This window comes from Panicum hallii, chromosome 6, assembly GCF_002211085.1.
Source record: "Panicum hallii strain FIL2 chromosome 6, PHallii_v3.1, whole genome shotgun sequence".
In the NCBI taxonomy this organism is placed as follows: Eukaryota; Viridiplantae; Streptophyta; class Magnoliopsida; order Poales; family Poaceae; genus Panicum; species Panicum hallii.
The window spans coordinates 6,007,650-6,033,487 of record NC_038047.1 but is presented as its reverse complement, the minus strand read 5'-3'; the positions used below and the strand labels follow the sequence as shown (position 1 = coordinate 6,033,487).

At 45.5% G+C, this 25,838-nt stretch overlaps 3 protein-coding genes and 1 pseudogene across 4 annotated transcripts; 3 read left to right on the top strand and 1 right to left on the bottom strand.

Annotated features, from left to right (window-relative positions):
• Positions 1-5,158: 5,158 nt before the first annotated feature.
• LOC112897040 (AFG1-like ATPase) lies at positions 5,159-11,774 on the bottom strand. 2 transcript variants are annotated; one of them, XM_025965224.1, is made up of 17 exons: positions 11,758-11,774; positions 11,316-11,367; positions 10,843-11,102; positions 9,829-10,125; positions 9,659-9,738; positions 9,462-9,562; positions 9,259-9,384; positions 7,335-7,404; positions 7,158-7,244; positions 7,015-7,080; positions 6,814-6,906; positions 6,660-6,716; positions 6,447-6,575; positions 6,283-6,373; positions 6,104-6,192; positions 5,632-5,822; positions 5,159-5,492 (listed from the first exon to the last, which is right to left on the bottom strand). In XM_025965224.1, exons 4-17 carry the CDS (start codon positions 10,061-10,063, stop codon positions 5,375-5,377), a joined length of 1,533 nt encoding a protein of 510 aa, XP_025821009.1. In that variant the 5' UTR covers positions 10,064-10,125; positions 10,843-11,102; positions 11,316-11,367; positions 11,758-11,774; the 3' UTR covers positions 5,159-5,374. The 2 variants fall into 2 exon arrangements, with proteins under 2 accessions (XP_025821009.1, XP_025821008.1); XM_025965223.1 differs by lacking the exon at positions 11,758-11,774 and having other exon boundaries at positions 10,843-11,222; positions 11,316-11,380.
• Positions 11,775-13,890: 2,116 nt separating this feature from the next.
• On the top strand, positions 13,891-14,970 carry LOC112898074 (BTB/POZ and MATH domain-containing protein 1-like). Its single transcript, XM_025966477.1, has one exon. It carries the CDS (start codon positions 13,891-13,893, stop codon positions 14,968-14,970), a length of 1,080 nt encoding a protein of 359 aa, XP_025822262.1.
• Positions 14,971-16,864: 1,894 nt separating this feature from the next.
• LOC112898073 lies at positions 16,865-18,363 on the top strand (annotated as a pseudogene).
• Positions 18,364-20,606: 2,243 nt separating this feature from the next.
• LOC112898072 (BTB/POZ and MATH domain-containing protein 2-like) lies at positions 20,607-21,746 on the top strand. Its single transcript, XM_025966476.1, has one exon. It carries the CDS (start codon positions 20,607-20,609, stop codon positions 21,744-21,746), a length of 1,140 nt encoding a protein of 379 aa, XP_025822261.1.
• Positions 21,747-25,838: the final 4,092 nt, after the last annotated feature.

The window sequence follows — 25,838 nt, the reverse complement described above, 5'->3', positions numbered from 1 at the left end:
ACCATGGAGAATTGAGAGGTTCTGGTTTTCTTTTACTGAAAAGCAACAAAGAGTATGAGTTAACTTTCATGTTTTAGTTTTCATATTCTAGCTTCATTAACCATTCTAGGTAAGCACTTATACTAGACAAGCAAAGTAGAGATTAACGTTCATCAACATTGTTCCAACAATAGTTACTGTTCTTACTCTATGTGGCAGAAGGAATAAGCAGTCTCAATCTCCACGAGAAACGGATGATTCTGAATCAAATTTCCAAACCTTGCAAGGGTAAACCTAACTCACACGCTTGGAACATCCAATGATCATTCCTAAGCAACCGTTTGCCTTTCATTCCGACTCGTGGATCAGGGCCACCACAAGCGACTGTAGGACCATACGCACATCCAATGTGCGGGACATACGTATGTAGCGCGACTACGTGACCGTACTCCTATCCCCTGCGCAGAACGTACTCCCGCACGTCGGTGCGTGAGAAAAACCAAATTACGAGTGGTGGGAGGTATGTCCACTCCTCGGAGCGATTGGTTACTAGACTTACTGCTTTCCATATTTCACGGCATGTGCCTAGTACTTTCAAACGCTTAACCACCACTACCATACACTGTGACCTTATCAACTTTTATCAACACAGACGGGGTAACCTTTCAAGTCATGGTATTGCACATGACCCCGTCCATCATCCTTATAGTGATTGCAGAATAGTAAACATTCAATTCCTGTATCGCGCGAGTGACAGGAAATCACCCGACTTCTGCCGGTCCTATTAGCAAAGCATCTATTCAATAAGAACTCAGGCACAATACACAGGTTCCTAGTATTCATGCATCTAGGGTTCGATTTCAACTCCTAGACTTAATGCATAATATAGATATATAAGGATAAAACGTATAAGTGTAGTAATTTCAAATACTGGGTTATGCATCGGGGCTTGCCTTCTTGAGCGGGGCTGGGGGCAGGGATGTCAAGGTCTTCTGAACTTTGGTTCGAGGCTTCAGTTAAAGTCTCGACGACGATCGCAGGATCTTCAGAAATCCTTTGTTCAGTTTCCGGGACTAGCTCGTAGTCTCCGTCGTCGAGTGTCGTTGCCTCTACATGATATGTAATGATTCAACTTAGATGGTGCTTGATTAAGAGTTTTATTTCACAATAAAGTTGCAATCCAACCAATTGATAAATATATTTTCATAAAGCAGGAAGTTTGAATTCAAACCCACTATGTGTACTTTGATTCAATTATCAAATTAATTGATTTAATTGAATTAAGTTAACAAGTTTGATTTTTATTTTGAAATCCATAAAGGCTATGGCCTTGTATTTTTGTGGGTAAGCTCACTTCTGGTGGATGAGCTTACTATGAATTTTTCATAATTTTATAAAAATAGAAACTAATGTATTTGAATTAAGTTCAAACTTCAAGTTTAAATCTAAAACTTAGGCAAATCAGTGCTATAAATCTTGAATATGTTACTATGAACTACCCAACTATAGAACATCATATGGTAAAAAGATCTAAGCACAAAAACCTTAGTAGCATGCTTGAATGAATTTAAACCATTTCAAGCTTGATTTGCATAAGTTTAATTTAGTTCAAGATAGAGTGCATACACATTAAACATGTTGTACCCCAAAAATCACATGAAAATAAGCTAATATACAAAAGTTATGCTCAAGATACCCTTTTATTAAGTTTTAAAATAACTCTAAAAATATTTTGTTTCATACTGCACTTTAGTAAACAAAAGTTGTAGAGTTAAACTTCTGGAGTACAACAAAACTGGTTTGGCAATTTTTTATTTTTCTACAAATTCCTATGAATTTTACAAGTTGGCAGATTTAGATTAGAGGGGGAGTACTGATTTTCTACAGAAAGGCCCCTGGAAAGATTCAAATCCTTGCAATTGGGTCCTTGGCAGGGCTACACAGGAAACCCGATCGGTGCAGATCAAATTCCGGCGAGGGGGCTCACCGGCGGCGACGGTCACGGGGGTGGCCGGTGTTGGGGAAGAGAGGGGCCGAGTCGGCGGGTCGACGGCGAACAGAGGCGGGCGGCGGAGCTCCGAGGGACGTCGACGGCGTTCCGGTGGCCGGAGGGCAGGAGAGCGGCGGGGAAGTAGCTGGGGAGCTTCTACGCGATGATGTGGTGCTGGTGGTGTGCTTGGCCGGGGCTAAGTGGCAGTAGATCGTCGGGACGACGGCGAGGCCGAGCGGCGGCGGAAGCTCGAGCTCCGGCGGGGTGGCGCGCTCGGGAAGAAGAAGGGCAGTGCAAATGTGGGTGCGTGAACGCAAGAGAGAGTGCAGTAGGAGCTCCAGGATGTGCTTCAAGTCGAGGAGAGGGCACAGCGAGCGAGAGCTGCTGCTGTCAAGCCGGCGGCGGGCGTGGCAGCTCGGGATGACGGCGGCGCGACCTGGAGAAGCAGGGAGGGGTCCAGCGCGGGGTGGGAAGCGGCGGGCAGGGTGCAGGAGCGGCACGTGGCGCGAAGGAAGGCGGCGCGGGGGCAGCTGGGGCTCGGGAAAGTGTCGGCAAAGGCGGCGCGATCACGAGCGCAAGCAGAGCAGAGGAGGGGGAGCTAGAGGTTGAGGACAGGGACTAATCCGTGATTTTCCAAAATGCAGGGACACCACTGTAAAACCTAGTTAACTTTCAAACCATAGCTCAAATGGAAATATGCCCAAAAGCAAAAGTGTAGAGTTCAACAAGATCTACAACTTTGCTTTAAGGTTCAATTTCAAAAGAGTTAAGGATTTGAATTTAACTTAAAACTGGGCAAAATTTTAAACTTTAAAGAAATCCTATTTAAAATCTACACTACACTTGCATCCTTCGGTTAGTTTCACCTCTATTTGCGGTTTAAAAGTAAGTTCTTGACTTTTTGCAAAACAACCTTCATATATTTTGATTTTACCTCCCATTCTCACCCATTTTGCACCAAAGGACCTAAATTTTTCAGAATTATAAAAAATATCCTTTTCCCTTTGCATTTGAATTTTAGCACACATACACAAGATCAAACATGCACACTTTATACTAGAATCTAGTGTGTTTTTAATCCTAAATACCTAAGTGTCACACTGTTGGCGTCTATGATGATGGCCTGCTAGACTTGACGAGCGTGGGCCTGCACGCCGCCCGCAACATTACGAGCATTTGGCTCGGAGTTGCGCCGGGGGTGCACCGTCGCGAGCGGCGGCTGGTGCTGCCACCGCTAATGCAAGTTCTCGCCATGCGCCTGGGCGTTAGCCACGGTCTGTGTGCGCGGGTCTGGTGGGGTGTGCGTATCCTCGGTCTCCACCGGGACCGGCTGTCGCCCCTGCATGTCCACCATGGCGCATTCTTGCAGCGTGGGACAACCAAGGGGCGATAGGTCGCCGACGCTTGACCCTTCGCTCAGGAGGTCATCGTCGGAGAAGAGATTGTGGAATGAGGCGGGACCGTACCGCATCATGCCCATGAACTCAATCGCGGGAGGGGGCTGCGGTAGGGCCTTCCGGAACTCTTTGGTGTAAACGCTCACGGCGTTTGTGAGGCAAAACAGGGACCGACCGCGCGGTGAGTGCGGTGGGGACAGCGGGGTCCCTCTAGAGAGCTGGTGGAAGACGTCTCGCGACGAGAACAGGAGCAAGTCCACATCACTCGCTGGGGGGTTGGCACCTTGCATGAGCTCGATGTGACGCATGAGCGGCTCAGTGTCGAGGTCAGCCAGCGGCCTGTTCGTGGGAGTGTCTCCCTCGAGCAACGTCAGAGGGGTGGCCTCCTCATGGAGGCGAAGCGTGCCGAGACGATCAGCAACGAAGTCCAAGCTTTCGAAGCACAGGGCCTGGAAGGGCGTAAAGACGGGAGGTGCCCACATCCCAGTGCGCGGAGCCATGGGAAACTCCAATGAGCCGAAGCGAATCGTATCGCACAGGCTCATGATGCTGGAGGTGTCGAAAACGAAGGCCATCCGATCGCCGGGACAGTGGACGCACGATGTCCTCCCCACGGTCGGCGTCAAACTGTCAGTTCCGGAAATAGCCAGCAGCTAAACCATCGAAGTGTGTATCGTGCGCCGTGATCGGATGTGGCCTAGCACACAATAACTCAAGATTTATACTGGTTCAGATAATCGTGCCCTACGTCCAGTCGGGGGTCAGTCGGTTGTATTGCTTGAGGCCAGGTGCTCGTGGGAGTTAGGAGAGTTACAAGCTTGCGAGTGGATGATGTGGTATGATCGAGATCCGTCGAGGTTGTTTTTCCTAGGCGGATGACCCTCCCTTTTATAGTCCAAAGGGGGGTCTCCGTTATAGGGGAATCAAAGGTAGAAAGAGTGAGGTAGGAAGATAGAGTGTTCCTTGCTTCATCGATCAGAGTCGCCAGCTTTGTCAGTTGGGGCCTTCGGATGACAACCGTCCAAGTCCTGCATCATGGGGTGGCCGTCCTTATCTTGTCCATGTGCGTCATGCTCCGTCAGTCCGCGGGGGGGGGGGGGGGAGCGTGCGACGATAAGTACGGTACGGTAGTCACGCTCCGTCCCTGACTCTACACCCCGTCACTCCGTTGTGATGGAGGTGTGTCCGCCGCGTCGTGACGACGCTGCGTCCCGTCCCTTCGCGAGGACGGTCAGATGGAACAATGTCCCCCACTGCGGGGACAAAGGGGACTGTAAACCCCGCTGGGGGAGTGGTTACCTAGTATGGCAAGTTGACTCCAGCGCGTTCGTCCTTATCCTCAGCACCTAGCCCCGAGGACGGTCAATGTGCGAGGCCCGGCCACGAGGACGATCAGTGTGCGAGGCCCGGCCAGCCCCTAACCTCGTCAGTCGTGGAAAGTGACATGTGCGTGGCGGAGTTCAGTTGGCGTCCCAGGTCGGGACCCTAGTACGGACCTAAACCTTGGTCACCCCCTCTGTCTGGGACACGGGCCAAGGCTCCAGCGGATTGGCCTTGACTGGCGGGACCGTGGGCCTGAACGGCGTGGAGAAAATCACAGCCTAAGAGGACGCCTGTTTGATCCACGCGTGGTCTTAAACCATCCAGAGTCCCAGCCCCAGCAGGAAGTGGGTTTGCTGAGGACCCCAGATCCCTGTACCCCAGATCCCTGGACCCGTCACATGATATTATATCTAACCAAAGTAGTGGTCCTGTATGAAATAAGGACAACATCAAAACTGTGAGAAAACAATGAGGGCCAACACGTTTTTGAGCGTAGGCCTCTCTGAAGGTCTGCGTTACATGTGAGATACAATACATTTTTCTTTCAGAAATTCAATATAGATGAGTAATTTTATGGATCACCCACCCGTTCGCAAAAATATTCTTACATAGCTTATTGCACATTTACATGGTGGGGTGAGTACAAGACGAATTCCAAATGTGAGGCACAGAAGGCTGCTGCTTATTATGCTAGTACAACATCAGAATTATCTACAGCTTGCAAGGGCTGCGGTTGCTGCTGGTGCTGCCGCAATCTCGCTTCAAAGTCCTCCAAGTATTCCCTACTGTTGATCTCTGTCAACCTGTGATCACACAAAAGGGCTGATAGCATTAGTTTATCTAGCCTCAAAGGGTTCATTCTAAATCGGCTTGGCAGACAAGAATTCAAAATAAAAATCTACAGACAGCTGAAAACATATGTCTGAACTTATTTCTCATTACCTGCTAATGGTACGATCCTTTGCAAATCCAAGCTCGTTGTCCACACATAGGTCAGGGTCATCGCTTTTCTGTGAGCGTGAAGATCTAGGTGAAATCTTGTGTGCTTCAGCAACAGTCACAATATTCTCAAACAGTTCTATCGGTCCTGCCTCGGCTGTGCACAATAACCTTGCTTTGTTCTCATACATAACCTAAAAACTCATTAGTTATTTGGATATAAGAACACTTAGACTGCAGTATGCAAAATCAATCAGCAGAGAATTTCAGAATCCAGAATAAGGGGAAATGTATTTCAAGGTGCCTAAGTTCAAATAAGAACAACAATAAGATGTCTAAGTTTGAGGCAACCATACTGAATGTTGAGTTGCATGGTGTCATAAGTTCAGATATTAGAAACACAAAAGGTTGTCTGCACATACTGAGACTGAGAAAAACTTAAGCGTTATAAATTGGAAGGAAACAAGGACCATACATCAACCAGTGTGACAAACCGATAAGCTGATGTTCTGTTACTAGATCCAAACTTTGGAACCCCATCAAGTGCCAGGGTGTGAAATTTTTCTGCAGAGCAACAATTGGGTATCAGTTAGGTTATGTCAAGAGTTTCAGAATCCAAACAGTAGAAATTATATTGCAGCAATGTATACTTACTAAAGAGTCCAAAGTAATCTGCTGCACCTAAAGGTCTATCACAAAGATCTTCAAATGGAAAATATGCACAACCATTTGCTCCAAGGGGAACCTGCAAAATCATGGTTAAGTAATAGCAACAAAATGTGTTTTATGTGCAGTGCTTTGGTATACTACTACCAGACCTGTAATTTCCTTCCCATAATTACTTCAACAGTTTGTGGTCTGGGTTCCTCATCTCCATTTAAAGATTGGAGCTTCTGTTTCAGAAGTGTACTGTAATGTTTCCCAACCAAATAGAAACCTTGCTCAGCCTGATCAGATATCAGATTGAAGATGTCAAAAAAGGGAAAGAGAAAGAAACCAAATACAGCAACTTGTAAAAGTAGGTAACATACAGAACCCAATTGACGATAGTCTACTGCAGATCCAATGGGGTGCACGATGCACCTTTCCTGCAATGGTGCACAAAAGTAAACACGACCATACTACTAGCATATTAAACTTCAATTGACAGCGCATAGAAATTGATCAATGCGAAACAACTCGTACTTTCAAGGTGTCAATGAATGGCAAGAAAAGGTCCCGTTGTAAGCCACCTTCATAAAGCTTATCAGGAGCGCGGTTAGAAGTCGAAACAAGAATCTGAGCACAAGACACGCAAATAAATCCATATCAAAAGTTGATGCATTTTATAGATAACCTGATTATTTTAGTCGCATAAGAAAGTGGAAGAAAATAGTAGCCACATACAACGCCTTTGCTGAACAATTGTCTGAACAGCCGGTTCAGAATCATAGCATCTGCAACGTCAGTTACCTGTGCGGTACAGTTGGACATGTTACAAACATAAATATTAGCAAATTGCTGCAATATTTAACCCCAGTAGAAAATACCATAAACTCATCAAGACATAATACGATAGCCTCATCTGAAATCTCGGCTGCTACAACATCAAGGGGATCTGAAACTCCTTTATGCATCTGCATATAGAAATGTGGCATGACAACATTTATCATATCCTCCTGAAGCTTGGAATTGGGAACTTAAGAAGACAATAATAAACAAATTACCTGAAGACGACTATGTACATTCAACATAAAATCATGGAAGTGAATACGTCTTTTTCTCCAATTAGATGGCCTGCCAATACGGAATAACATCAGTTATCTAAAGTGAAAAATCAGCATAAATACAAATTATTTGTCTAAATATACTGCAAAGCCATGAGATTTGGATGCAAAATTTGTTTTTTTCCAGATTATTAGGAATCAAATTATCTTGCTGAATGAAAAAATTGACATGGAACACATGCCAGCATTTCATCTTTCCAACTAGCTTTTCCATCAACAAGAAAATATGACAAGATTTCTGTTGGTCACAGGCAGTACAGGTTCCTACTAAAGATTAGATAACTGCTGAGGCAACAAGCACAAACTCTGCCTATTTGCTTATATTTTCATCTTTTTTTTTATGCTGGGAGTATAAATTGACATAACCCCTGCATCACGAAAATTTTGTAATATGTTCTACAAAAGGTGCTGGGATGTAATCAAAGGAAGATTTATGACCTGTGCGATCAATTCCATAATCAGAAAGCCTCACAAATTTTCATTAATGCTTCAGTTTACCTTAGTGACTAAGATGTATAATGAATTGAATGATTTCATGCCAATTCTTAGACTAATTTGCTCTTAGATTCTGAAAGAGCTTTTAGACAGCAGGCTGCATAATGTTATTCCTGGTTCAGTCCATGTTAATCAATCTAGCTTCACTAAAACAGAGCAAATTCATATTTCAAGAAACATAGGCAAGGGAATTTCTTAAGAGAAGTGTAGTGAATTCTTTAATGAGCAAGGATCAATGGTTTCCGTCACTACAGCAGTTGCCTAAGAATGCAACTCACAGTGAGCAAGTATCAATGATTTCCATCAGTACATCAGCTTTATATTTCTTCTATATAGTTTGTGCTACCTATATGCAGTACTTGGGTGTGTCTATGGTAGGGATCTTCTTTGCCCTGCCCTTTGTACTTTTATTATTATTCTTCTTAATCAAAATGCTACGCAGCTCTCCTGCATGTTCGAGAAGAAAAAAAATAACACAATAGTTTATATGTGAATAAACACGTTTGATACACATCTGTATGAACAAAATTATTGGCTATTGAAAAATAGTATAATATGTTTCTCCTTAGCAGATATACATCAATGATTAACATTGAGACTTCTCATATAAGGTAGTTGTGGTATCTATATGTACATTGCATCCAGTGGCAAAGTATCCAGAAGGTGTTCTGAAACATTATGGTTTTGGTCTTTTGGAGGTTTTCGCTCTCACCTTCCACTAATAGGATCCAGGTATCCGGCCCGTTGATGCATTGCGCATCAACCACATATTCGGACAAATGCAGATCAAAACGTACCAAGTTTCAGCAATGTCAACTATCCGTTTTTTATTTAAGAAAATTTCAATGTTAGGTGATACTATTAAAGCAACCAGTTGGAAAATTCATGAAAAAGGAAGCCATTTTTCTTCTGCTAGACTGCTACTTCCATCTTCCGATTCACATGCCACTAGTCTTCGAACAATTTCACTACAATGTGGATTTATACTAGTGCATTTGCTGTTTCTACGGTGAGCTCTGTTAATTCGCAATTGCACAAGATCCAAAAAGAATGGCGAAGAAAAATACCGACCCTTGGGATCTGAATAAGTGAATAGTTGTCATAACAGTTGTGATATGGAATCACTTCGATAGACTGATGTACCAGAAGAGCAATTAATATATTCACAAACTACTTAGACCTTTTGCAATTACGAATTAACAGACTGATGTACAAGAGCGTTAATATATTCAAAAACTACTTAGTAATGGACTGCTGAGGAAGTTTTAGTGCAATTTTAGAAGTATTTACACAATGATGATTCATAACATCATTATCATAATTCATAAAGTTGTGTGAAGGAAATCTTGTCCTGAACTGATATACTTACAGTTGTTTATAGAACAGGTCCATAAGCATGGTCTTCCCTGTACCAACACCTCCATACAGGTACAGCCCCTTAACTGGAGCATAGGTAGAAGGCTGGGTAATGAGGCGGGACCATAGCCATCGACTCCTTCAGTATGAAAGACTAATGTTAAGATAATGCACTATATACAAAATGTCATCTCAGTGCTTTCAAACTGCTCTTACCGTCCTGATTTCTCAGATGACTTATATCTATCCAGCTGGCAGTCTTCTTCATTCTCAATCAACTCCTCATATAGCCTTTGTAATTGTTGAATTGTGTCAAGCTGTATGAACCAGTAAAAAGGTGTGAAAACTTTTTACCACAGCATTGAAGGAAGCTATCCAAGAAATGAACCTTTGGTCAAGGACCAGAGCAAGACCTGAAAGCTATCGCCATCTACAAGCTCTCCTGATGCTATTCTCCTCTCGTATTCCGCCATCGGACCACCTCTTCCAGTATCTATCAGTGTAAGAAAGTAATTAAGTTGATTCAAATGGCCCCAAACAGAATATAAAAGGCGCCACACCTAAAGAGAAATGAGAAATGAACCTTTGATTGAATCAGCAGCTACAGTGTAGAACATGGACCTCATTAGCTCCACACCTGGACTTGCAAATCGGCTAATTTCACCAGTACGATGTAGTGTGCTCAGTGAACGGGATGTCGAACTGCACATGATCAAAGCATTCTGCTGCCTGATCAATCTGGTTGCTGATGAATGCCTCTTTCCATGGTGCTGGGTGAAACGGCGGAGCTGCCGGAGGGACCGAACTACTGGTCTCATCTTCCACTATGTATTCTATTTTTTCCACTTTCTAGGCAGGCACCACACGTAAGTTATGTAAACTACAAATGCAGCAGACCAAGAATCCATTAAAAAAGCATAAACAGTACATCTCCTAAGAGTAGCATATTACCGACCATGTGAAGGAACACATCAATCATGTGGAACAAACAGGGTATCTCGAAAGTAAGCAAACAAGTTAAATAAATGGGGTGGGGTGGGAGCATGTGAGACTGTGACATGGAATCCAACATCCTAATAAAAGGTAACTAAGAAAATGACATGGAAAGAGTGCTCAGTAGTGAAAAGAAATGCAGCCACTACACATTTAGCTGCAATTAACAATAAGTCTAAGAAGTACCAAAAAAGGAGGCCGTAAAGTTTCCTGAGACGAACTTGGAATTCGTATGAAATGGACCAGAATCACTACAGCATAGATATAATATTATTTTAATCCCCAAATCACCAGAGCAAGGGCTGGAGATGAGTGAATTTTTGCACGACGGGCTAAAAGTAGCAGCTCCAGGATTACCGGAGAGCACTGTTGCTTGGGTGTCTCAAAGATTAAAACTTGCTACAGATCGAGGAACATGGAATCGAGTGGGCGCCCGTTACCATCCAGTAACGAAAAAGGCACCAGAAAGGGAAATTCCGAGAAAATTGGTACTCCAAGTCTTGCGGAGATACAGAGCAAATCACTAACGATCCCTAAAGAAATACCAATTCAATCTCCAAGAAACAATCCAGCTTTGAGATAAAGAACCGCCGCCCAATCTTACCTGAGCGGCAACTCCGGCGCAAGAACAGCGGCTGCACTGTCCCCGCCCCGAGACCCGACAACGCTGCCCGCCTCGCAGAGTGCAGGACACGACAATCCGCCGCAGAATTGCAGGAGACGACCCGGCGCCGCAACGCCGAGCAGACGCGGCGATTAGCAGCTGCCTCCTGCGGTGCCGTCCGCCGGCGACCAAGGCAGTCCCCCAGAGAGGGAGGGGAGGAGACGGATGGGGAGGGACAGCGACGGCACCTCCAGCCAACCCTGTATGTAAGCTACAGGTTCACGGCGTTTTCTTTTTCTAGATTGAATAATCATGGCCATCATTGAAAGTAACATATGCGCTGCAGCTGTGTAAATGAAAAGTTGCTGCTTCTTATCCATCTAAATTATACAGAAAAAAGATAAAATCAATAAATTTTTAAGGCATAACAAATAATCACACAAGGCATATATTCAGTAACTGTAACCTTCTACCTTCTGAGGCGTGTACGCTGCCTTCTTCCTCCAGCCAAATTTCTCCTGCGGACTGCCAAAATCAAAAATAAAGAATCACTGACAGATCAAGATCAAGAAGCGGGGGGGGGGGGGGGGGGGGGTATCCAGCCGCCGCGGGGGGGGGGCGGCGGGGGGCTCCAGGCCGCCGGGGCGGGGGGGCGCGGGCGGCAGATCGGGGAGGGGCGGGCGCCGGCGCCGGGGGGGCGGCGCAGGCGGCAGATCCGCCGCGGGGGGTGGGGGGGGGGGGGGCGGGCGCCGGCGGCGGTGCGGGTGGGGGGTGGGGGGTGTTGGCGCGGGCGGCAGATCCGCCGGGGGGGGGGGCGGCGCCGGCGCGGGGGGGAGGGGCTGGCGCGCGCTCGCCGGTCGCCGCCCGGGGGGGGCGGGGCGCCGCGCGGCAGAGGGGAGAGGGGCGGTCACTCACATGCAGAGGGGAGAGGGGCGGGCGGTGATGGGCACCGGGGCTCGCGCGGGCCGTGGGGTATATTGGTGTGCGGAGCCGATTCATTACACGTTCCTCAACCAAATACCCATAAAAATAGAACCGCTTCAGCCTATTTCCACTCATCCCACCAACCAACCAAACAGACCCTTAGTTAAAGTCAGCCCCCCTTCCGGCCGGTCGCCGGCCGGGGGCGGGGAGCGGCGCCACGCGGCAGAGGGGAGGGAGAGGGCCGGTCACTCACCTGCAGAGGGGAGAGGGGCGGGCGGTGATGGGCACCGGGGCTCGCGCGCGTGGGAGGCGAGCTCTCGCGTCCGCTCGTTTTTACCGAGCCGTCTCGTTCCGCATCTTCAGGGTATATTCCCCTGCGGGAGCCGCTCCGCTTCACCATTCCTCAACCAAACACACGTAAAAATGGAACCGCTCCATTCCGTTTCTCCTCATTCCATGAACCAAATAGACCCTTAGTTAAAGTCACTTAGGTAAAGTCAGTCCCGGGCACGGATTGGAGTCAGACGCTGAATTTGCTTTCTTTTACTGCTGATGAATGCTGATGCACCCTGGGCGGGAGGATCTTCTGTGGCAGACGAGGGGTTGCCTGGGCTGCCCAGTCCTTTTCTCCACTTGCAAATCTTTTGGAGGCCATATACCATGCGAATCTACGAATTTTCGCATAGGTGGTTTGACAGCCAACTGCACGCCTGCAAACCGGTTCAATTTCAAATATGGCATAACTCACTGTATCGAAAGTTTGGTGGAATCAAGTTTCAAATTGGCTTAAATTGTAGCACATCTTATTCGGATAGGAGGATATGACATGGTCACTGGTCTTAAATGAGATCCAATAGCAAATTAAGAAAACAACAAAACAGCAACTTCATCGAGTGTGTGTTTATGTGCAAGCCCCTTCTAAAACCCTAATTTCAAGAAAACCAAAGATTTTTGTCATAACTCCTAATGCCCAAATGGAAAGAGGCCAACCAAGAGGATGAAAGCATAGGGCCGCGCGGAGCACAATACTTCTTTTTTTTAGTGGGCGGAGCATAATACTTGGTGAGACGTCTTACGAGTGGGGCCCTTTGTCTGTATCACTAGTGCTAGTGCCGCACGCTTCGTCAACGAAGAAACGCACAGCCAACCACACGGGGGGCTACGCGGGAGAGAAAGTGTTGGGTGTTGTTTATGCTCCTTCGTAAACGGGTCTCAGATACGCAGTTGGTGAGGAACCAGACAGTTGGAAAGGGGAGCGGAAACACCTAAAAAAAAGGAACGAAAACATAATGCATTTCCCATGTATTTTCCCTAAAATGCAACATACTCATGTCCAAAAAATAAATCGTTCTAGAATTCAAAATTTATCTCAAAATACAAATCACTTTACTCTATTTAGTATGTGTATATGCATGCAGCCATCAATTAATACTAAATATGCTGATAGGGAAACAAAGTAGGTGTGACTCTTGCACTGCCTAGTTGACCAGTGGCTAAGAAGATATTATTTAGTACTCGTTAAAATCCAACTAGTATTGACTGTTGTACCGCCCTGATTTCATAACGGTTAATAAAAAACCGTCTCTGAATTCTGTCTATGCTAAATTCTTCCTTTATTCGAAGTATGGAAAATATTTGGATCTTTGAGCATATTGTAGGATTCACTGTGACTACTGTCACTTTGCCCAGCATACAAAATAGAGACAAGACTAGTGTGGAACGGATTTTTTTTTTCTTTTCTAAACAGATGAGGGAAAGCCCATTCTTCTCTGCGTATAAAGAAAGAAAGGTACAGTCGGCCAGTCCTACTGGGTTTGGGCCTATGTGGTTCTGTTGGCTACACTGGGCCCGTGGACCAGCGCCTTATATAAAGGTCGACGGGAACAAGCCCGCTGCCTCTCTCCTGCGCCGCCGCTGCCGTCCCCGCCTCTCCTGCGCCGCCGCCTCGCCTCTCCGGCTCTGCCGCCTGCTCCAGCCATCTTCGGAAGGTTTGATCGCTTTAACCAGCACCTTTTCTCTCCTCTCGGCATGTAATCCTGAAATGCGCCTCTCTTTATCGCCATCGTATGTCTAGGGCACACTCTACTCTTGCTGGCGCCGCCGCCGGCGCGCCGATTCTTCCCGATGCAGCCATCCTCCTCGTCTTCAGCGCCTCGCCTCATGCCGACGCCGACGACGGTTTCGACGTGCTCCCCGCAGACTGAGCACGGAAAGCATGTGTTTGAGATCTTCGGGTACAGCCAGCACAGGAACATGGGCTTGGAGCAGGTCATCACGTCCGGCACCTTCTCCATCGGTGGCCACGACTGGGCCCTCCTCTTCTACCCAGACGGGTACAGCAACCGCGAGGAAATCTGCATTTTTCTAAAGCACTTGAGCCACGCCGAGGTGCGGGCGTCCTGCGAGCTGAGGATGGTCGACCAGACCACCGGGCAGCCTTCATTCTTTCGGAAGACAGGCATGACGTGGTTCAATCCCTGCTGTTATATTCAATGTTCAGGCTTGCGCATGAACCGCAGGGAGTTCGAGGCATCGGTGTACCTTCGAAACGATCACCTCACCATCGAGTGCATTGTCACTGTGAGGAGATCACGTGTCTCTACAACCCAATTCGTGAACAAAATCGAGGCGCCGCCGTCGTCCGGCATCACGGAGCAACTTGCCAAGTTATTGGAGGCTGAGGAGAATGCAGATGTCACATTCAGTGTTGGGGGAGAGACGATTGGAGCACACAAGATTCTGCTGGCGGTGCGGTCGCCAGTTTTCAGAGCGGAGCTCTTTGGGCCGATGAAGGAGTCCAAGGTGACCATCGAAGATATGCAGCCTGCTGTTTTCAGGGCCCTGTTGCATTTCATATATACTGATTCTTTGCCTGACGTTGATCAGAATGATGCGGGAGAGTCCAACAGTGATTTGATCTGGCATTTACTTGTGGCTGCTGACAGATATGCCGTAGACAGGCTGAAGTCGCTATGTGAAAGCATCCTTTGCAAGAATCTTGATGTGGAAACTCTGCCCACTACATTGGCTCTAGCTTATCAGCACAACTGCGACAAGCTTAAGGACATTTGCCTTGAATTCATCTCCAGTTCAAGTGTGATGGATGCACTGATGGCAACTGATGGTTATAAGGATCTCAAGACAACATGTCCTTCTGCTTTGATAGATATGTTTGAGAAGACATTGAGGTTCCATAAAAAATAAGAAGCTCATCTCAAACTGTCCACATGTGTTTTAATTATATGAATAGATCGCCAGGATTGCTAGAGTAGCTTGTCAGGCACGGTGTTAGATTAGTCTCAGAATTGTTAAGTTATGTGTTAGATTAGTCTCAGAATTGTTAAGTTATTTTCTTACTACTTGGGAGTTGGGATCGGAAAGACTATTATTGTTTTCCCTAGATCAGTTCATACCAAGAACTGCTCAGTTTACTAGTGTCTTTATCTGGTACTTAACCTTCTAAACAGTTTGCTGGTTTAATCCGTCAGATGGTTTAATGTATGAATTGTCCACTTGTTTGAAAACTTGTTATTTCTGCTATATATGGTGATATATAATATTTACTGTTAGTCTCCGCAAAATTTCATTTCTTTCTGCGCACACTTTGCCTGTTTGTATAATGGATATGAGCGCAGGCATTCTATACATCACCTAAGGAAGAAAGCTTCTTGTAAAAACATAGGAATTTTATTAAAATTTTCTACTTATCCTTGAGCACTGGAAACCTGGAGTAGATGTGATCTTTTTTTATGGCCTTGTTGATGGCCAACAGCTGGTTTGAGCTCGACTATACAAATCTGTTTGGTTTATTGAATGTGCTACTTCCTTGACTTCATCAGATCAATTAATGTAAAGTTGCTTGCCACTTTTTCTGCTGTACGTTTGTGTGTTTACATCTAGAATATTGTATATGGTCGTGGAGAACTAAAAAACTAACAGGCATTTGTAAGCAAAGCATTGTTAGATTGTAAAAACAGTGTAGTGGAAATATAAGCTACATGAACTTTATAAATAATTTAAGATTAGTTATAGTGCTGTCAGGCTTCCTCAATTCCCTGAGTTCACTGTTTTTATTTCAGCATTATTCTCAGTTAAGACCATTATCACAATATTTTGTGCCACTTGTAGTTTGTGTATTTGATAACTTTCATAAAACTAGCTGCGTAAAGTTGGAGTACTTTAACATTGCCTTTTGGCAGAAAGAGAAGTTGTATTTGCGTAAAGCTCGTATAGGTAAGAGTGCAATTGTCGATGTGAAAACTTGGTTTGATTACTGAACTGTGGTTTTTTAGTGTATGCATGAGTGTAGATCATAATTTGGTACAAGCCGTCATTGATTTGAGGACTTCACATGGGAATGTAAATATTGACCATTCAGCCTTACATTCCTGTTTATCTACCTAGTCTGTGGCATACGGTTTCTGATCCTATGAATGTCAGTTATCTTATGATACTGATCCATCCTGAGGAAACGCTTGCTTCTGAGTTTCATTAGCTTTTATTGTTCAAGTAGACGAGTACCAATCGGATTCAATCTGCGTTGAAGGGAACCCATGTTTACTTGTTTCCTTTTATGCTTCATCATGATTCTCTAGGATGTATATTGTGTACATTTTTTCTTACTAATTTTACTTTGCCATACTGCTAAATTCCTAGTCATCATCTTCTGGCTCCACCCATCAACGGTGATAGGACTAGGATAGAAACATAAGAAAGATAAGGCTTACATGAACTTCATGCCCAATTTGCATTGGTTATTAGCTTTAAAAATCTGGATTAATATGTATCTGGCAGGAAGTGTTTTGTCAGCTCATATATGAGAGCATTTCTCGTGTTTATCAAGTATGATAGCTCACATAGTTCTTTCAGAAACATAGCACTTTTGGCACTTGACGCTGGCTGGCGAACTCACCAATGATGAAACTGCTTCCTCACTCCAGAAGTTGATCGTGCAGTGGATGTACTCCTGCTGATTGGATTGCTAGTTCTAGCATACCGAGGATGATGTATCTCTCTTCTCAGTGAATGTTTATCTTCTAACTTTTAGGGGGAAAAATGTGAATATGAGAATCCCACACTTACCTGAGATTCATTGATCATGGGCCCGTGTTTATAGTGAGAGAGATCGATCTTTAACACGTCGTATGGCAGATTATCGCCCCACCACGTTCTTTTGTCTTTCCTCGAAACACAAAACCCAGTCCAAATAAATGCAGATGCTTATATACACACACCTAATCGATTTGCACATAGTCTATATTCATCTATGTTCGGCGCTCATACTTTGGAATAATTCATGTAACCCACATTCATCTCTTTCATTTGTCTCACCCAGGACTAATTCTCTCATTAGTCTTAGGTCCAAATAAATGTACTCCACAACCCCCTGTTCGCTCCCCTTCTAGCTCAAATTCTGATCTGCGCATTTTTTATCCCCCACCTCGCCGTCAGAAGTCCAGGTCACGCGATGCCGCCGTCGCGTCGATTCTTTCGGCTCTGGGCCATCCTCTGCGTCGTCGAGTCCTCGCCATGCGGCGACACCGACGACGGTGTCGACGAGTACCCCGGAGACGGCGCAAGGCAGGCACGTGTTTGAGATCAACGGTTACAGCAAGCACAGAGGGATGGGCCACGACAAGTTCGTCAGGTCCGGCACCTTCTCCGTTGGCGGCCACAGTTGGTCCATCCGTTTCTACCCTGGTGGGTACGGGAAAAAAAGACGGCTACATCTCAGTTTATCTCGAGCTCATGAAGGAAGGCGCCAAATTAGTGCGGGCGTCCTGCGACCTGAGCCTGATCAACTGGAGCACTGGGTTGCCATCTTTGGTGCACAGGACAGAGCTGAGGATGTTCAACTACGGTGATGTCAGCAGGTATGCTCCGCAGACTAGCTTCTTCAAGAAACGAAGCGAGCTTGAAGCCTCAGGGTGCCTTCAAGATGATTGCCTTGTGATCGAATGCATCGTCACCGTTGTAAAAGAACCGAGGGTGTCTGAAACCAAATTCCTCAGGAACATCGAGGTGCCTCCATCAGACATTGGGGAGCATCTCGCCGAGTTGTTGGAAGCAGAGGAGGGGGCAGATGTCAGATTCAGCGTTGGGGGATAACTTTTGCAGCACATAGGCTTTGCGCTCGCTATGCGGTCATCTGTCTTCAAGGCGGAGCTCTATGGTCCGATGAGGGAGGGGAGCACGCAGCAGCTTGTTACCATCGAAGACATGCAACCTGCTGTGTTTGATGCCCTGCTGCATTTTATCTATACCGACTCTTTGCTCGACAATGATGATCATGGTGGAGATGTTCACATTGAAATGATCCGGCATTTAGTTGTAGCTGCAGACAGATATGCTGTGGATAGGCTCAAGTTGATATGCCAAAGCATCCTTTGCCAGAAAATTGATGTGGAGACTGTGGCAACAACATTGGCTTTGGCTTATCAGCATAACTGTCCGAGGCTTACGGATGCTTGCCTTGAATTTATCACCAGCTCAAATGCGATGGATGCAGTGGCGGCAACCCAAGGATATAAGGATCTCAAGACAACCTGCCCTTCTGCACTCGCAGATACATTTGAGAAGGCAATGTCACTAACTTAAACATAAGCAGCTCATATGTAGCGCATGATAGTTTGCACTCAGGGATGAGGAACACAATGTTAGATGAATCTAAGAATGTCGTGTTAGACTAATCTAAGAATGGTTAAATTGGTCTGATCTTACTTGACTGTGAACTGTGAAGTATCAAGTACCGTAGTTAATCCTAGACTCAATATACTAATATGGCTGCAAAAAACTTGCTATACCTGCTATGCACCACTTACTGTTCACTGAGTACAAAGTTTCTGTTGCCTTTTGGGTTCTTAAAACACATACACATGCTTTATGTTTTACACACAATGCTATATACGTTGAACTGATCCATTACAAAATAGCTTTAACCATAATACCAGAATGCTGTTGAGGGTGATCATCAGAAAAATGAAATACTAGCTTTGTAAGTCGCTGTTTGAACCTCCTTGCTTAGTCATTAATTTGGAGCATTTGTATGTGCCGACAGCAGTCTTCTATCTCAATATTGTTTATAATTTTGGAGGTTTGTGTGCTTTAAATAATATGACTAAATAAAATGATTACTCTGATTCCTGTTTTCTGGTAATGAAACAAGCAGATAATAAATCATAAGAAACTATGAGAAATTGCTTCCTCTTAGTTGTGATTTTTGATGCCCTGTTCATAAGCAACAGTTGATCGACACCCATGATACTCTGTAAAATGAAGTATTTCATATAAGCTCCTTAGGACTGGCTCCAAATTTGGTTTTATCGCCCTGACTTGAGATCTTTACATGGTGATCGAGATACTTGTGATTATCTAGGCTGCTGTTTTTGTGTTAGAATAATTAATGTTCATAAGCTGGGGAATAATGTTAGAATAATTTGTCTCTTTTGCTGATTGGTGGAAAAAAGCTGAGAAGAAGCTGCAGAAACAGCATAGGAAGGGATTTAACTTCTTATGCATACTTGGGGCCTGGATCTTATGGAAACATAGAAATGCTTATGTCTTCGAGGGATCGGCGCCAAATCTGCAAGCTGCAGTTCAGGCCTTTAAAGATGAAGCTCACGTTTGGCAATTCACTGGGGCTAGGAGGTTTTCTATCCTCTGCCTCGAGCTAAGTTTGGCCCAAGTTTAGTGTTTGTTAGTCATGGTGGTCTGGTCCTTGTGTTCTTAAATCTTGTTACTTAGCACTGTACGCTCCTAATTTTGGTACAAGGTGAGGAGTGTTCATCTTGTAATTGGACCATTCATTCTCTCTTAATAAAAAGATACGCAGCTCTCCTGCGTGTTCTAAAAAAAATGTTCATAAGCTAGGAAGAACCACACAAAATGAGATGCATTGGCAAGTAAAATATTGCCACTCGATACACCAAATATTTCTTTTGCGAGGGTTTAGATTCTTACAGATATGATTGTAGTAGAATCAAAAGCTGAAATTTCTATATGTATAAAGATTCTGTATTCTGTATTCTTTTTTCCTGAACGACATGTTTTGATTGTTTTCTCTATTCAGCACTGTCTGATAAGACCATCCTCACCTTTTTACCCACTGGTACTCTGTATCCTTGACATTTTCCATAAAGTTACCATCTTATGTTTGGAGTTGTGTTATATTGCCTTTTGGCAGGACAGATAGCTGCATTTGGTAAAATTAATATAACATGCTTTGCTAGTGGCCTAGTGCTGACCATTGATGGGAATGGAAGAGACAATTTACTCCTTAACTATTTCTGAACTGTGATCTTTAGTGTTTGCAGTAGTGTAAATCTTAACTTTGTTTTCCAAAACGGATATATCTTAACTTTGTAAAATGTATGTTCATGATCTTTGGATTTTACTGGGTGGATTGTATATTCACAATCGATTCTTGCATTCCTGTTTAGCCTGCGTAATTTTTGCCGTGTTCCTCTGTCCCAGTCATACAGTGTTCCACTGTCCGCTCTAACGATGCGCAGCCCAGTAGATGTCCTCAAAGAAAAAAAGGAAAAAGAAAAAGAAAATGATGCGCAGTAGATTATGGCCCAACGGCATCGCGCAAGCAAGGCCCACATCTCTAATGGGCCCTTATACAGCTGCGGCGAAGCCTATTTGCAAACCGTCAGTTTCATTTTGGACCGGGACTTCTGGACCAACGGTTCCATTCCACGCGCCCTGATCGCCTTGTTCGCCGTCGCCGTCGCCGCCTCCTACGGCCGGGCCATCTTCTCTCGATCCGATCTCCTCCACGACCTCCCCACATCCCCACCCGATCTTGCGTCATGCCGAACCAAGAAAGGGCATCCCCAATGCCGACGAGGACCCACGTGAAGACGGCGTCGACGTGCCGCCCGCCGGAGACGGTGCAGGGCACGCACGTGTTCGACATCCTCGGCTACAGCGAGCACCGCGGCATCGGCGCGCACTCCTCCATCCGGTCCGGCGTCTTCGACGTCGCCGGCTACAGCTGGGTCATCTTCTTCTACCCCGACGGGTACGGCGAGGAGGCCGGCGGCTTCGACTTCGTCTCCGCCTACCTCCGCCTCCTCAGCACCGGCTGCGGCAAGGTGCGCGCCTCCTGCGACCTGCGCCTGGTCAACCCCGCCACGGGCGCGGCGGTCTCGGTGCACCCGTCGCTCGTCGCCGTGCGGGAGCTCGACCCCGACGGCGACGGCAGCAAGATCTGCCACTGCATGTGCATCAGCCGCGGCGAGCTCGAGGGCACCTACCTGCGGGACGACCGCCTCACCATGGAGTGCGTGGTCACCGTCAGGAAGGAGCCCCGGGTGAGCAAGTCCCGGGCGTTCCCCAGCATCAGGGTGCCCGGCTCCAACCTCAAGCGCCAGCTCGCCGGCCTGCTGGAGAGCAGGGAGGGCGCCGACGTCGCGTTCGCCGTCGCCGGCGAGACGTTCTCCGCGCACCGGCTCGTGCTAGCCATGCGCTCGCCGGTCTTCAAGGCGGAGCTCTGCGGCCCCATGAGGGAGGTCGGGGCGCAGCCCATCGTCATCGAGGACATGCAGCCCGACGTCTTCCGAGCCATGCTCTACTTCATCTACACCGACTCCATGGATCACAACGACGACCTCGGGAGGGATTACCACAGCAAGAACTGCGACATGGTCCGGCACCTGCTGGTGGCGGCGGACAGGTACGCCATTGAGAGGCTCAAGCTGACGTGCCAGAGCATCCTCTGCAGCAACCTTGACGTGAAGAACGTGGCGACGACGCTGGCCTTAGCCGATCAGCATCACTGCGACAGGTTGAAGCAGGCGTGCATCGAGTTCATGTGCTGTTCCAATAATATGGAAGCTGTTGTGGACACACAAGGGTACAAGGATCTCGCGACAACTTCGCCTTCTGTCTTGGCTGATGCGATGGTGAGGATGAGTAAGGTCGGCAAAAAGTTGACGAAGAGAGCACTGGGAGATGCACCTAATAAGAGTGCCTAGAGTTTAGATTTGAAGTTAGTGCTAGTAAGCTTTATCTATGAACTGTCAGTTTATAGTATTTAAATTTTGTGAAAGCTTTTTTGTTTTAGCTAGTCGTATCCTAAATAGATTATTGCATTGGTTGTTTGTTTCACTCATTATTTCTTGTTTCTGTTGATTAAATGGCTTCTATTTTAATTTCCTCGCAAAAAAAGCTTCTATTTTCTCAAAACTGTACTGAGGATGAGTAAGGTCGGCAAAAAATTAACGAAAAGGGCACTTGGAAATGGACCAAAGAGTTCCTAGAGTTTAGATTATTTTAAGTTAGTACTAGTAAACTTTATCTATCAATTGTTGGTTTAGTATTTAAGTCTTGTGAACATTTTTTTTGTTTAAGCTAGTCGTATCCTAAATACATTGCATTGGCTGTTTGTTTCACTCATTGTTAACACTTTATTGTTTTAGCTAGTCGTAACCTAAATACATTGCACTGGTTGTTTGTTTAACTCACTGTTTCATGTTTCTGCTGATTAAAAAGCTTCTATTTTTTCCTCACAAAAAGGGCTGCTATATGTTTTCCCAAAACTGTATTGCTTGTGTGCACATTATGTTAAACTGTCAGGTACCTAACTAGATAGTCGAACATTAGAAGCTTTTGTTTATAAATATAGCAATAGAATTTGTTTAGAGGAACACTGCACGCAAGTCTGAATAACCTTACTAGGTAACTATCACCACTGTTGATTGATTTAATACAATATTGGAATGCTTGAACATATAGTGAAATTATTTCCTTTTATCCTCTAGGATTAACATTTGAGAAAGCTAATCATATTCAGAGTTCCAAATCTATAAAGAAAATTGAGGAACGAATAATTTTACTTGATGAATTGCTTAGCAGTAAGTTTTATGTTTTCCAGGTGTCCCTGTTTCGTAACAAGATGGGATTCGACCCTGATAATAAATCAGTTGTTATTGTTTTAAATTTTAGTCATTTGCATTTGTACAATTTATGGATGGTAGGTTCTATTGCAGTACACTAAGATTCTACGTACTAGTTTGTTTTCAGTGCCACAAGTCAAGGTTAATCGATGCTCTGCCTTTGTTTTTTTATAAGCATAGTGAAACTGTAGTGCAAAGAAGGGTTCAGTCTCAATCTATCATTGTATCGTCAGTTTTCACTTGTGAACAAGTAATTTAATATAAAATGGCAAGGCTCAAGTACACATTTGTCAACTGTACACTGTTCAAGTTTAAGTTATGCCATCATAGAAATGTGAACTCAAAGGACACAAATATGGATAGAGCTTTAGAGCTCAACAATGCGAAGCCAATGCTAGCTTAACTGTTTAGTTACAGTTTCACACCTTATCCCCTTCCGCTTAATATTTTAGCACTACATCATCATTCCTCTTTCAACCTGAACAAGGGTGAAGGATACCGACTTGTCGCAACAATTTTCGAGCTATGATTGTAAGTGTAAAAAGCTATAGATCTTAACTATAGGCATGATTCTTGATTCAGTTTATAATTTCCTCCTGAATAGCCCATTTAGTGTGAAATGTGAAGTATTGCCCATTTATGCTTATAAGCGTAAAAAACTATAGATATGCCGTTGGCTGTGTTCGTGGATGAGGCTCATCACTGATCACTCACTCATCAGTTGTTGCTTCATCCCTGTGGGTGATTCTGTAGTACAGTCCTTGCAAAGCCAATTGAGAGTGTAACTGGCTCGCTCGTATGTTGCGCGATCTAAGCCATGCTGAAGGATTCCTAAAGAATTAGTGATCATCTTAAGGAATGTGAACTATGGCATACAGTATGTGTCAATGTGTTATTCAGGCAGCAATGACAGCAACGGTGCTAAGCTACATTGCCAAAATAACATTATTCTACAAATTTGTACTTAGGTTGCTGGTTTCCCAAAAAGCATCGGAGAGGTTATTACAAGAATCATAACAAGGAGCATCATGTACAACCGTTTAGGCTGAAGACTTAACGAAGGAGTGATCATCTTTACATCTTAAATCGAGCGAACAGCTTTCTAGGTTGCTATGAGAGTTCTTAAACCATCAATCATACAAGCACACTCTGTTGGTGTGAACAGAGTAAGGTAGAAACAAAGCTGCTCCAAAGTGTTAGACATCACACAACCTATGAGTGATCATCTCTGTTCTCAAATCGTGTGAGCAGACGGCGGGATTTTGCTACCAAACAGTTCATAACCCCTCGTTTCAACATATAACTACATGTTGGTAAGAATCCCAGCGTAATCTTAGCGGGCACTCTGTTCATGAAAAAGACTCTCACGGGGATAAATATTGTGGATATCCCAAAGTGCGGACTTTAGGAGGACCACCACGTGATTAGCCCGCTCCAATCGGATAGTCGGAACCAATCAGGCAGACCCGCAACCGTGGCCAGCCTACCAGCAGAAGAAGCTCCGACGGCCCGGCAGTGGTCCTGGCACAGGACACGGGGCGCCTTCTCGACCCACGATGCCGCGCATGGGATTTGGAGCCGAGTCGACCCCCAAGGGGAAGGCTCCGCCTCGTCCGACCCCAAGGGGAAGGCGGCTCAAATGTGTGGGACCCCCGAGGTCCCGCGCCGCCCTCAACTACTACTCATTTAAGGGGTCGTGCATAAGGTCAGGCCCCCGGTGCCAGAACAGGGATTGGAGTGCCTCGACAAAATGACACGACCCGTGGAGGCGACGAGTCGTGGCAAGTCAAACCTCTAGCGTGAGAATAGGGATAGACGTGCCTCAACAGTTGACATGACCCATGCAGGCGACGGGCCAGAACAGGTAATGATGTGCTCATGCCGCCCTCCGCGCCGGGGCGCGCCACACGGTCACTTCCGCCGGGGCGCGCCGCACGGTCACATCCACCATCATCTACAGGACCGGCGAGGCCCACGCATAGGGAGGAGGACGGCAGGGTCGTGGAGACTCTCTCTCTCCCTTTCTCTCTCATAATCTGTCCCGTTCCCTTGGCCTATTAAAGGGAATGGGGGACTCTTTGGAGGGGGGCTGGATCGAACACTTAGCAAACCAGTGCAAGTTACATGAGCAGCCACGAATTCTGCCCAAACCAGTATACATTCTAGTGTCTACTTTGCACACCATCCGAGCTAGACGCGCAATCACAAATTCACTGGCCGGCGGTTTGAAACACTAACATACTGATAAAACGACACTATGCAAAATCTTCTAAGCTGTTGTAGAGATCTAAAAATGTTAGAGAGAAATAACTAACGATTCCAAAACTTTCTGCAACTCAGAGACCAATTTACAATACTGGAATTCGACCTTTCCAGTTATTGGAAGCGAAGTTAAAAGAAATGTGACATTCTGACATCATGTAAAATTACATGGTTGCGCAACAAGCATTCTGGGAGATAGAATTTTGATCCTACTGAAACCAAAGCATAGCAATCAACCAGCCAGTAGTCCCGATCCTTCACAGCTACTGCTCCGTGCATCTCTGTTTCAACAAGCATCTCGATTATTTACACGTTCTATCTTTTCTGGGCCATCGTCATGCAAGCCATGCTTATCTCAGCGCATCCTCTTACTTGATCCAATATTCCTGCACCTGGTGATGATGTTCCCAATCTGTTTTTCCATCGCACACTCTTACGAAACAGAAACACCTAGGATTTTTGAGGAGTATAAACAAGCCACATATCGATGCTAGCGTGCAAACCATGCACAGAATCGCAACATCCCCAGAAACGAAGATGGGCCAACAGTTTCTATTAAGGTGCTAACTCTTCAATCAAAACATGGAGAACTATTAACTTATATATCTGCATTTTTATCTTCTAGATCTGTTGCATGCTTCTTTATTTTTTCTAGAGACAAGGCTGCTCGAAAATGTTAGACATCACCCTCCACAAGCTTCAAGATTGAAAACTGAACCTGTGCGTGATCATTTTTATTAGCTTGCTATCAAAGTGCTCATCATCCTTCAATTCAACATGTAAATTGGTAAGAATCCCAAAGTCAATGTAATAGGCGCTCTGTTCATGGGGACAGAGGACTACTGAAAATGCAAGACTGGTCAAATGACACTATGCAAAAATCTGACAAGATGCACGCAGCTCCCAAAC

Bases quoted from the DNA above. Each gene is read 5' to 3' on its own strand.
- LOC112898072 (XM_025966476.1), top strand. From the start codon at position 20,607: ATGCCGACGAGGACCCACGTGAAGACGGCGTCGACGTGCCGCCCGCCG.
- LOC112897040 (XM_025965224.1), bottom strand. From the start codon at position 10,063: ATGAGACCAGTAGTTCGGTCCCTCCGGCAGCTCCGCCGTTTCACCCAG. The intron at 9,563-9,658 runs GTCTTGCTCTGG...TGGTTCATACAG, and splicing joins TAGATGGCGATAGCTTTCAG to CTTGACACAATTCAACAATT. The intron at 7,245-7,334 runs GTAATTTGTTTA...TTCTATATGCAG, and splicing joins ATGTACATAGTCGTCTTCAG to ATGCATAAAGGAGTTTCAGA.
- LOC112898074 (XM_025966477.1), top strand. From the start codon at position 13,891: ATGCAGCCATCCTCCTCGTCTTCAGCGCCTCGCCTCATGCCGACGCCG.